General features: G+C 41.2%; 1 protein-coding gene across 6 annotated transcripts in view; it reads right to left on the bottom strand.

Moving 5' to 3' along the window:
- tenm3 (teneurin transmembrane protein 3) overlaps positions 1–12934 on the bottom strand; it is a 220732-nt gene that overhangs the window by 69010 nt on the left and 138788 nt on the right. For all 6 annotated transcript variants that reach the window (XM_082536064.1, XM_082536065.1, XM_082536068.1 and 3 more), the window contains 2 exons: positions 5461–5661; positions 4261–4446 (listed from right to left, as the gene is read on the bottom strand). In XM_082536064.1, the coding sequence (XP_082392190.1) occupies positions 4261–4446; positions 5461–5661 (387 nt within the window). The remainder of the gene's footprint in view (positions 1–4260; positions 4447–5460; positions 5662–12934) is intronic.

Below are 12934 nucleotides of genomic sequence, written 5' to 3'. Positions count from 1 at the left end.
AAACAGTAGTTGGTTCCAAAAGTGAGCCATGACTCCCCTGGCCTCTTTAAAGCCACTGATGGACCTAGAATTTTGTCGCCTTGTTCTTGAGTTGGGTGTCCGTGCTGTCCGCCTGCCCACTCGCCCGGTGGGGTGACGACAACAGCCCATCAGCCTTTTATAGCTGAGGTGTGCAAACAAAGTTCTGCACTGCAGGTTTAATGTTACTTAACATGGCAGCCCGGGCGAGGTGTCGTCACTGACTTCTACAACTGATTCGATTCAGTTTAGGCTCAGACAGTCAGAAGTATTATGGATATGTACTGATAAATGATCATAATTATTATGTTTCTAACTGTGTATACAAACAAAGCTGACACTGTGAGACTTCCGAGGTGTGAACATCACAGCAGATGTGTTTGTGTCAAAGCAACTGAGGATAAAACATGAAGGAGATTTTCCTGGCCGGGCTTTTATAGCAGATGAGCCATGAATCGACATGCGAACATTACCTGACGCTGCTGAGGTTTGATTAGAGACGCAGCTGAGAGTTTTACAATTTGGTATCATTTTAAAAAGTTTGCATTTCTTTGGTATTGAACGCCAGAAATGAGGCTTTCTAGTCAGAGGTCAAATGGAAAAAGCCGCGTTGACAGCGCTGAACACAGCGGCAGACTGATGCGTAAAAAGCAGCGAATAATGCAGAAAACAGATTTTATGGTAAACTGGTCTCTGAGTACACTGAGAGAGAGAGCTGTGCAGGAAGTGTGAGTTTATCCTGGTGGAAGCGAAACAGCAAAAGTAAGAAGGAAATAAATGACAATGTCTTGAAAACATGAAGCTACTTTTGATCTTGTTCTGCTGCTGGTTCAGTGAATTGTGGTCAGAGTGACGAAACCTGCAGCTTCAGAATCTGCCGGCGTTCAGCACACGACTGCGTTCACGTCTTTGATCGTTTGCTGCTTTAGCTGTTTGGTGGAAACAGTTTTGTGAGCTTTAAGCTGAGATTCTGGCGTTTCTGGCAAAATACATTTAAAAATCACTTCAGACTTGAAGTCGCTTTGTTTAAACTAAAATCGTTTGGAATCGGGAAATCGATTTTTTAAACCCACTTCTAGTCAGAGGCCCAAATCAGAGCTGCAGGAAATTAACTGTTAATTAAAATTTGGGTCCAAAACACACTTTCACCTTTCAGCTAATACTAGCAGCTCAGGTGTTGGAGAAATTGTACTTACTCCTGGACAAATGTTTTTACCGTTAACTTTTTTCCATGAAGGAATTCAATGTTTTGTGAAGATTGAATCAGAACAGCGTCATGCTGGCAGATAGATAATCAAAACTGGGCTGACTCAGCAGGACCCTGTTTTAAAGAGATGCCTTTTCAGGCTGAAACTGGAGGCTGCATGAAGAGGTTTCACAGAGTTTGTTATATATATAAAACCCTGGAAACATGCCTGCAGAGCACGAGAATCAATACACAGAGCTGGAAGCAGATTTTAGGGAGAAACAATTTTGAAACTGGTTAAAAGAAACATAACTGTGGTTTTAGAAAATCATTCAGTGTAATTGTAAGAGTTAATACTGTGCAGGGTAGAGGCCTAAAACTCAGAGAATCAGTTGCTCGAGTCCTGCCAGGAAGCTATTTACTTCCTTAGCCTGCCACGCTCTGGGTTATCATCTCTGGAGAACTCCTTGACCTATCTCAGGTTAAACGCTGCTGGTTCCTGCTCGGTCACTTCATCTTCTTGCCCCAGCAGCCAACAGAAACGTCGACTTAGAGAATCCCTCCAGAAACAGTAACGATCCAAAAACGATCGTATATAACCACAATCACTTTGGTGGCTGATACTGCATTGCTATCCTAGAGCTCTGCCTCTGGAATATTTACAGATTTAATCTGTAAATATTCTTGGAATAACAGAATATTACTTAAAATAACACTGAAATTAAAATTGTACTTCTAATGATATGATTGCCTTGTGTAAACTAAAGTACGACTTACATCTTTAACGCAAAAGGCAATTGTGTGAGTCAAATTACAGCTGCTTAAATTCAGTGACAGTTATGAGAACATTTGACTGTGTAGCAAATACACGTGGACAGGACAAAGGAGGAAGCAGCTCACAGGAAGACCAGCAGTAAAGACACAGCAGATTTCTCTAATATTGGCTCCCTGTTAAATCCAGAATTCAGGCCCCATCTTATCTTAATGACCTTGTAGTACCATATCACCCTATTAGAGCACTTCGCTCTCGCTCTGCAGGCCTACTTGTTGTTCCTAGAGTATTTAAAAGTAGAATGGGAGGCAGAGCCTTCAGTTTTCAGGCCCCTCTTCTGTGGAACCAGCTTCCAGTTTGGATTCAGGAGACAGACACTATCTCTACTTTCAAGATTAGGCTTCAAACTTTCCTTTTTGCTAAAGCATATAGTTAGGGCTGGACCAGGTGACCCTGAATCCTCCCTTAGTTATGCTGCCGGGGGATTCCCATGATGCATTGAGTTTTTCCTTTCCAGTCACCTTTCTCACTCACTATGTGTTAACAGACCTCTCTGCACTGAATCATATCTGTTATTATCTGTCTGTCTCTCTTCCACAGCATGTCTTTATCCTGTCTTCCTTCTCTCACTCCAACCAATCACAGCAGATGGCCCCGCCCCTCCCTGAGCCTGGTTCTGCTGGAGGTTTCTTCCTGTTAAAAGGGAGTTTTTCCTTCCCACTGTCGCCAAAGTGCCCACAGGGGGTCACATGATTGTTGGGTTTCCTCTGTATGTATTATTGTAGGGTCGACCTTACAGTATAAAGCTCCTTGAGGTGACTGTTGTTGTGATTTGGTGCTGTGTAAATAAAATTGAGGCAAAGATTTCATGGTCTACATCAAAGACATCAATACTGATTTTGCCTGTGCTTGTGTAGGTCCTGTCTGCTCAAAGTAAAATGCTCAGATGGCCCAAGTCACTCAAAGCCAGTATGACATCAGACATGCAGTATCACACAGGGACTGAATACAACAGTAACAGGGAAATGTGTTTCTGTAAGTCAAGCTGTTATTACAGCTCGTGTAAACTGGTTTGATGACTTCGCCCTCTTTGGGGCCCAGCTGTAGCATCCAGTAAATACATCAATAAACTCTATCGCTGGTGCAGCTAAAGTTCAGCTTTAACAAAAAAAGCAAAGGATGAAGAGAGGAAAAGGAAAAAACTCGTGATAACAGTGACAAGAAGAGTTTTTAAAACAGTGTACAGTACCTTTAACTCTAATATCCGGATTGTGAGCTTTAAGAAGACAGGAAAAAGGAAGAAAAAAGACATAAATAAAGAGGATTTAGTTCAGATAGGAGGAAGCAAAGAAAAGAGATCTAACTGAAAGTGACCACGAAGAGCAAACAACGCTTATCAGGACCAATCCAGTTATTTTGTATTGATCGGTTACGATGTCAGGTGTGCTGTTTCCAAGCTGAGATATGAAATCACCCAGTTTCATGAATCTGGAAGCAATTCTTTACATCTCTGCGTTTCTAACATGGATCAACATACGATGCAACTGTAGCGGTTACAGACGATTCCTACCAAGGAACGCTTAACTGATCATCACAGTCATAATCCAGTGTCTGCAGCAGCGATACAAGCAACAGCTGCTCTTTAGTCGACTGGCTCAGTCATGCTGATGTCTAATAAAAAAACAACCGTCTTCACTACTTGCTCAAGTCACTTAGCACATGCCCCGGTAGCTGCATTAGTGTTTTCTCTGAGACTCTCTGGATGTTTTCTGGTCCCTGTTTATTTTTGATCATGGATGCAGATGAAAGATCTTTGTTGCTTCAGTTCTTCTTGAGGACTACACTGATAACTTCCTGTGACTGTGTGCTGGATAGATATTTATAAGACCATAATCTTTCTGGATGTTATTAATTGCAGCGCTGAGCAGATCAAGTGCTGGTAACTAACACCAGCTACAAAAAAGCAGTTACCTAGAGCGATCCTAAGGGGAAATTCTGCTTTGAGCCCAGATTAAGATGTTTTACTGGAAAACAACAAACTAACACAAACATGTACATCCACATTATCAGCAGCATAATTTTCCCTGAGAGCAACCACAAAGATGAGAAACTGTGATAGGCTGGTTAACAATGGCACCGGGACCAATCAGTGAAAAGAGCTCATCTAAGATATCTGTAGTGTTGTTCAAGGCTGTGCGCTTCTCTGCTGTGTCCAACTGGATTATTTACATGTAGTTGTAATGCTAAGTTATGTTGTGTGTGTGCGAGTGTGTGATCCACTCACCAATGTTGCAGTGCTCCCCTGTCCATCCCTGGTCACACTCACACTTCCCGTCTTTACAAACTCCGTTCTTGCTGCACAGTGGGTGGCAGGCCTTTTGGTCACACACACTTCCAGTCCAGCCCTCCTCACAGCGGCATACGCCGCCGTAACACACTCCATGTCTGCCACAGTCCACTTCACACACCTCTGTAACAGTAACAAAGAGAAATTACTTCATCGACTGCAGAACCGATATAAGCACGTGCACGCACACTGATGCACTCTGTTCTTATTTCACCCGCAGCTGCGTCCTGGACTGCACCCTGTGCACGCCAAATGATGTCTTTATGTACAGTGAGGTTCAGGAAAAGCTCAGTACAGATTACTACAAGTCACTGTGTTAATTTGTGTGTTTGAGTGCACTGAAGGAGCTCAGAACGTCTTTATTTTCCTGAAGCTTGGGTTCGCAGCATGCTAGCCGCTCCTGCACAGCTACAGAAAAGTGTCTGCTCAGGGTGCAGCTTCCCGAGGGACATATGTGATCTTTGACCCTGTTGTATACCTGTGTGCATTGGAGATGGATGCCGTGCATCCCGTTCTTGTTTTTTAAAGCTGTTAAAGATGTATGCTGTGCACCACAATCATTGTACTCTGGATAAAGAAAAAAGTGACTTGTTGTAATTTGGTGCTATATAAATAAACTGGATAGAAATGAATTAAATGTGATTGCAACATGTGTATCGTGTGTATGAATATTATTGCATCATTTGCTGCAATTGTAGAGAAAAACATGTGGAAAATGTTGACGGTGAGCATTTTGTAGGTAACACTACTGTGTGTGCTAAGTTTTGTTAAAGAGTCAACAACATTTTCATGCAACATGCTGATTTCTGTAGTACAGGCCAATACTAAGTGATGACAGTCTGACTTTATTTCTCTTTTGGAGTTTGAAAAATAAAATGAAACTTTTTTATTTACCTTAAATCTTCTTGGTTGCATTGCGTCCAGTACTGCAGCGTTCAGGGCACCTCTAACACTGTCGTCTCAAGTAGCTTCTAATTTGTAACTGATTTGGATTTTTTATGGCGGTCACTTCACTTCTAAATCCCCTCATAACACATCTGTACAGTATTCTGGTTTTACACATGCTTCAACAGAAGGTTTCATTCTGAGAAATAAGAATATGAAATGTGGACATAGACAGGTAAACAGTGCACACACCTAAAGAGCAGTCAGCTCCAGTCCAGTTCTGGTCGCAGGCACATGTGCTGGTCTCTGCATTGTAGGTGCCATGGCCTGAACACTGGTCTGGACACATGGCCTTGGTAATTTCACAGCTGGCTCCACCCCAGCCTGGCTGACAGTGACATTCGCCATGAATACACACCCCATGGGCCGAACAGCTGGGGTCAATGCAGTCCACTGGAGGCAGAGAGGAAATTATCAGCACACCAAACAGTACATACAGGACACATGCACACGTTCACGCATCAGCTTTACTGTTGAACTCTTGAGGGCAGTTATCTGGAGCCAGATGCTTAAACTCTTCAACCTTAATTACAAACAGCTTTACATACACTTGTGCATTTCCTCTTTTCTGACTCTAAGTCATGACAGAATTTTATGCACGAGTGCCTCATTTCCACATTAAGCAATGAATGGATGTTTGGCTTCTTTCATTACATGCAACCAGACCCCAGACCAGTAAACATATTTGAGGTGTTTTTGGATAACCGCTCAGCACTGCTCACACATCCACCGCTTTGATCATCGACTCAGTGCAAACACAAAATAATATTATGTGTCGTTTTGTTGGGGTAAACCTACACGGCATCTTTGACATAACTTTTCAGATTAGCAGCAGTAAATAGGATTAACACACACACACACACACACACACACACACACACACACAGTCTGTCTCTTTCCGACTGATGACTGAACCCATCTGAAAGTAATGCGATTACTGTCCGCTGTGATATGCATTTTCATATTTGTAGCATTGTGTCTGCATTTACCCACAATGTGAGTCACAGATGATCACTTCCCTCAGCACTGCTGTATGCCTGTGCAGGTCATTACTGATTAATTGACTTTGAATTAGTGCAGTGCATTGTTTGCATCTTGCTTGTAGCCAGGTATCTGGCTAAAACAGATGCTGTGGAAATGTATTTGCACATCATATTAGAATAAATCAATTAAGCGTTTACAGCTGGGGAAATAATTATTAGATCCCCTGTAGAATTGGTAAGTTTGACTTCCGGTTGAGCTTTGATGGAGTAGGACGCGAGTCTGGGAGCTCCCGCCGATTTCGATTAAATTGTTATTTATTCGCGCGTTTTGGCCGTATTTTCAGTCCTGTTTTGGTTTGTGGATTGTCTTGTTGAGAAGTTTTACTCGGGCCGGCGTAAAATGGCAGCAAAAAATGTTAAAACCCGCAGTACTATTCAGACACAACTGAGGCCTAGTTTGCAAACCGCGACCACACCCGCGAGTGAGCCGTCGTCTCCTGCAAAGCCCCCCACATGTCAAGCTAATCCTGATATTGAGGCTCTCAAGGTCGAGTTGCTGGCTTCGCTGAGGAAAGATATCGCCGACATCTTTAAAAAGGAACTTCAGGATACTCTGGGTGATGCTTTGTCTACCATTAAGTTCGACCTGCAGGCGGTGAAGACGCAGCTGGCGATCGATAAAGCTGCAAATGACGCTACCATGTCTGAGCTAAAAGGTACGGTGAAGGAGATGGAGCACGCACTTACTGTCTGCTCTGATGATATAGCTGAGATGAAAAACACTATCAAGGGTCTCACAGCTCATGTAGCCAAGCTGGAAAGTAAGTGTGAAGATTTGGAGTCCAGATCGCGGCGCAACAATGTTAGGATAGTGGGAGTACCGGAGGGCCCTGACACGTGCACCACTGCCGCCGTAGCTTCCTTGCTAAAAGAAGCATTTGATCTGGGGAAGGAGCCGCTTTTGGATCGTTCGCACAGGACCCTCCAACCCGCACCTAAGCCTGGCGACCGTCCACGAGCCATTGTATGCAGGTTTCATTACCACACTGACTGTGTCGACATTTTACGACGTGCTAGAGAACGCCGACAGATTAAAGTTGGAGATCGGACCATCTCAGTCTTCCCCGACTACACCGCCAGGGTGGCACGGGCTCGTGCTGCATTCAACACGGTCAGGCAGCAACTCCGTGGCATTGACGGTGTTCGGTATGGCCTGCTTCATCCAGCGCGACTCCGCATCACATATAAGGGTGTCGAGAAGGACTTTGTTTCGGCAGAGGAGGCCAGTGATTATGTCAAAACTTTGATTTCTGGGTGAGCCTCGTTAGCTCCTCAGTTTGATACTGTAATGCTGCTAAGGGTTCACGGTCTCCTTAGGTTTAACGCCACCCGTGCATTGTTTTCTTAGGCCATTGTGCTGGTTATTGTACTGTTGGTGTGCTGGTTCCTTTTATTTTCATTGTTATTTATTGAAACTGGATCATATAATATACTCTTGAACTTCGGACCAGTCCGGCACAATCTTCTCCAAGCTTGCTGCATTGATTTGCATAGGACTGAGTTGTTTTTCGTTTCTGTTAAAATTTTATTTACTTATTTTTTTGTTTGGTTGTTTTTGTTTTAATTGTTTATCTATTTATGTATGTTGTTTTTGTTTTTTTAAATTTTATGCACTTTCGGTGATTTGTTGGAAAGTTCTCCTTCTGAGGAAGTCATATTTTGTACTGTGAGATCTTTTTTTGGTTGGTTGGTTTCCTTTTTATTTTTTTTCCTTTTTTAAAAAAAAAACATGTTTACTGTTACGCGCACACTGTTATGCTGTAGAGAAGTTGGTGAGAGGTTATTTTTCCCTCTCTCGCTTTTATTTTTATTTAGACAACAATTAGTCCAGTCACTTCGGTGAATCATTTTTGCTACTTTGGGGGTACACTGCTGTCTCCTTTGTTCTGTTCTGTGGAGACTTGGGGGTGTATTTGTGTTCAGGGTTGGGTTGGGGGGGGGGCTGTCCCATTTCGGCTCTTCATGGCCACTGGCATTTTGGTTTGGTCTTTTTCCTCTTCCTTTTTGTAAATGGTTAATGGAAATATAGACCCCAGCATTGCTGGGTCAGGTATGCCTCTTAGATTCATTAGTTGGAATATCAGAGGTATGGGTAACCCTGTTAAGAGATCTAAGGTTTTTACTCACTTGAAACGTCTAAATTCTGACATAGCATTTTTACAGGAGACTCATCTTCGCATTAAGGATCATTATAGGTTATATTGCCCTTGGGTAGGTCAGGTCTTTCACTCAAATTTTAATTCGAAGGCTAGAGGAGTGGCCATTCTCATTAATAAGAAAGTTCAATTCACTTTGACCAATGTTGTCGCTGATAGGAACGGTAGATACATCATTGTTGCTGGTACCCTAATGCAGAAAAAGGTTTTGTTGGTAAATGTATATGCCCCGAATTTTGATGATGCTGAATTCGCTAATAGATTGCTGAGTAACATCCCCTTTCTGAATACACATTTGCTTATCCTTGGTGGTGATCTGAATTGTGTTTTTGATCCAATTTTGGATCGATCTAGTCCTCGTAATTTGACTCAATCATCTATGTCTAAAACATTCTCAGATTTTATGAAACAGAATGATCTTGTTGATCCATGGAGATTTCGCAACCCTTCAATCAAAAAATTTTCATTCTTCTCTCAGGTCCACCAGTCTTATTCCAGGATTGATTATTTTTTCATCGACAGAACTCTTAATTCATGTGTTAATTCTTCCGACTATTCTGGTATTGTAATATCTGATCATTCTCCTCTGCTATTGGATGTTCATCTTTCTACCCATAAACGTAGCCCTCCACTTTGGAGATTTAACTCTCTCCTTCTGGCGGATAAAGAATTTTGTGAATTTATTTCAGGCTCTATTGAGGAGTTCTTGTCCTTCAATCAGGATGATTCTGTCTCATATTCTCTGCTATGGGAGACTCTTAAATGCTACCTGAGAGGTCAAGTTATTTCTTACTCTGTCCGTGCTAATAAAAAGATTAATGCCAGGCTTAAAGAACTTATAGCTGCAATTAGTAACCTTGATCAAAGTTATACACTGAACCCTTCTCCAGAATTACTGAAGCAGCGCCTTGATTTGCAAGCAGAATTTGATCTTATGTCAACCAAAGAGGCTGAGCACTTATTACTACGCAGTCGTGGCTCATATTACGAATATGGTGACAAGGCTAGTCGCTTGTTGGCACATCAGTTACGACGTCAGGCCTCCTCGCGTGTGATCCCCATTATTAAACACTCTGATGACAATATTACTACAGATCCCTTGGAAATTAATTCTACCTTTAAAACATTTTACTCTTTGTTGTACAGGTCCGAATTTCCCACGGATAAAGCTAAAATGAATGCATTTCTTCATAATCTTTCAAACCCTGTTATTGGTGCTAATGATGCGGGGCAATTGGACTCCCCATTATCTGTTGAAGAAGTATTAAAAGCTATTACAGCTATGCAGTCTAATAAAGCCCCGGGCCCGGATGGGTTTCCAATTGAATTCTATAAAACATTTATTGGTAAATTGGCACCATTGCTTTTGTCTGTGTTTAACGAATCCTTGGAAACCGGTTCATTACCACCTACTTTCACACAAGCAACCATAGCGCTCCTTCTCAAAAATGACAAGGACCCAACCTCCTGTGGTTCCTACAGGCCATTATCTCTGCTTAATGCCGATGCAAAGGTATTGGCTAAAGTAATTTCATCTCGCCTTGAGGATGTGCTTCCTCGAATTATATCTGAGGAGCAGAATGGCTTTATAAAGGGACGGCAATTGTTTTTTAATACCCGTACACTCTTTAATGTTATTTACTCAAAGCGTCTATCTGAACTTCCTGAACTTGTGATTTCTTTAGATGCTGAAAAGGCTTTCGATAGGGTGGAGTGGGAGTACTTGTTTGCAGTTTTAGAGAAATTTGGTTTTGGTGATAAATTTATTTCCTGGATTCGGCTTCTTTATTCGTCCCCTAAAGCCAGTGTTCATACTAATGATGTTTACTCTGATTATTTTGCGCTGGGTCGTGGTTGTCGTCAAGGTTGCCCTTTGTCTCCCTTACTCTTTGCCATTGCCATCGAGCCTCTGTCTATTACATTGCGATCTTCTTCTGTATTCAGGGGAATCATCCGTAATGGAATTACACATAAAGTATCATTGTATGCGGATGACTTGTTATTATATATGACTGACCCCGCATGCTCCATCCCTGCTGTTTTAAGTATTCTGGAGAACTTCAGTTCATTTTCAGGTTATAAATTGAATTTGGGGAAAAGTGAGTGTTTTCCTGTTAATACGGCAGCACGTCAACTTCAACAGTCCAATCTACCCTTTCGTCTCAGTCCGTCTGGGTTTAAGTACTTAGGGATTAACGTGACTCGCTCTCTAGCTGGCCTTAAATCAGCAAATTTGTCTCCTCTTATATCTAGGGTCACATCTGATATTCAAAGATGGGGTAATCTCCCCCTTTCTTTAATCGGTAAGATTAACGTTGTTAAAATGAACATCTTACCAAAATTTTTATTTTTATTTCAGTCAATTCCCTTATTTTTGCCGAAACAATTTTTTGTTTCACTGGACAAGATTATTGGTTCTTTCATTTGGGGAGGGAAGCCACCTAGGGTCTCTAAAACTTTGCTGCAGCGATGCAGATTTAGTGGAGGACTTGCATTACCTAATTTTTTAGTCTATTACTGGGCCGCTCACATCCATAAACTTTGCTACTGGCTATCTTCTGGTTCCTCGTGGTGTAAATTGGAGCTATCATCATGTAAGGGCTCTTCTTTACCGGCTTTGCTCTATTCCTCTTTACCCGTGAGACCCTCTCTGTACACTGATAATCAGGTGGTTCTTAACACACTCAAAATCTGGTTTCAGTTTAGACGTCACTTTAATTTTGTAATGCCGTCTTCCTCGGGTCCTCTAAGCGAAAACCATTTGTTTCCCCCTTCACTTTTGGACTCGACATTTTCAGTGTGGTGTGACAAGGGTATAAAACGGTTCAAACATTTATATGTGGATGGTGTTTTCGATAGTTTTCCCAACTTGTCTTCTCGTTACAATCTCCCTGTTACCCATTTGTTTCGCTATTTTCAAATTCGAAATTTTGTTGCTAAGTGTTTCCCAAATTTCCCCTCTTTACCTCCAGAACAGCAGTGGGAAACTACGTTATCATTTGTTCCTCATCACAGAGGAACCATTTCGAAACTCTATGATGCTATTCTGTCTTTTAGTAACCACTCTAATGTTAAGCTTAAGCGTACATGGGAAGAAGAACTGGGATTTCGAATACATGAGGAGTCTTGGGAACGGGCTATAACGAGGATACGATCTTCCACCTCCTGTGCTCGTCTTGGACTTATTCAATTTAAGGTCATACACAGGGTGCATTTCTCTAAGTCTAGACTTTCTGAATTGTATCCAGAAGTGGAAAATAAATGTGATAAATGCCATGGTTCTCCTTGTCACCTTAGCCACATGTTTTTTCTGTGCCCTGAGCTACAAGGTTTCTGGACAAGGTATTTTGCTATTATGTCAACTGTTCTTGGGGTAACTCTTCATCCTTGTCCTCTGATTGCTGTGTTTGGGATTCCTGCTCGCTCACTTACACTTGATTCCACACAAAGGGATATTATAGCCTTCACATCCCTATTAGCGAGACGTCTAATATTGTTGCATTGGAAGTCTGCTAAGTGTCCTACTATTTCCCGGTGGCTTAAAGATGTCATGTTTTTTTTAAAACTTGAAAAAATTAAATATACGTTGAGAGGTTGCACAGCCAAATTTTTTCACAAGTGGCAACCCTTTATCTCTTATTTTGCTAGTCTAGAGGTATTGCCTGTTTAAATCTACTTTTGTTACTGTTATATTCCTCTAATATGTTTGATGGTTGTGTTGATCTGTGTGGGACTGGGGGGGGGGGAGCGTTGTGTTTTGTTTTTTTTGTTGTTTTTTTTTCATACATATATATATATATATATATATATATACATACATATGTATATATATATATATATACATATATATATATATATATATATATATACATATACATATATACATATACATATACATATATATATATATATATATATATATATATATATATATATATATATATATATATATATATATATATATATATATATATATATAAATATACACACACACATATATGTGTATGTATATGTGTGTATATATATATGTGTATATACATATATGTGTATGTTAATTTACTTAGGAAAATTAAGAAAGGTTGATTGTATTTCGGTAACTGCAAGTACTGTTTTCTTTTTTCAATAAAAATATTTTCAAAAAAAAGAATTGGTAAGTTTGCTTTTAGTGCAGAGACAGAATATCAACCAAAATTCAGAAAAACACAGTGATGTAAGCATTTGGCTCCCTACCCCTGAATTCTGGCTCGCACAGATGGGCTGTGTGCCCATGTGGCACAGATGTAACAGTAAATTACTTACAGACACTTAAACTTGTGTGTCTAAAGCACACCTGTCCACAAAATCAGTTTCTTCCATTCCGACCGCTCCACCACCGTGGGCAAGACGCACGAGAGACGAGACTGCACCAACCATAAGACCAAGATGGTGGTGAAAAGGTAACAATTATTCCGATTGGAAGAAATAGAA

This window comes from Aulonocara stuartgranti (genome assembly GCF_965226115.1).
Source record: "Aulonocara stuartgranti genome assembly, chromosome: 6".
Classification (NCBI taxonomy): Eukaryota; Metazoa; Chordata; class Actinopteri; order Cichliformes; family Cichlidae; genus Aulonocara; species Aulonocara stuartgranti.
This window is presented reverse-complemented; position numbering and strand designations above follow the sequence as displayed.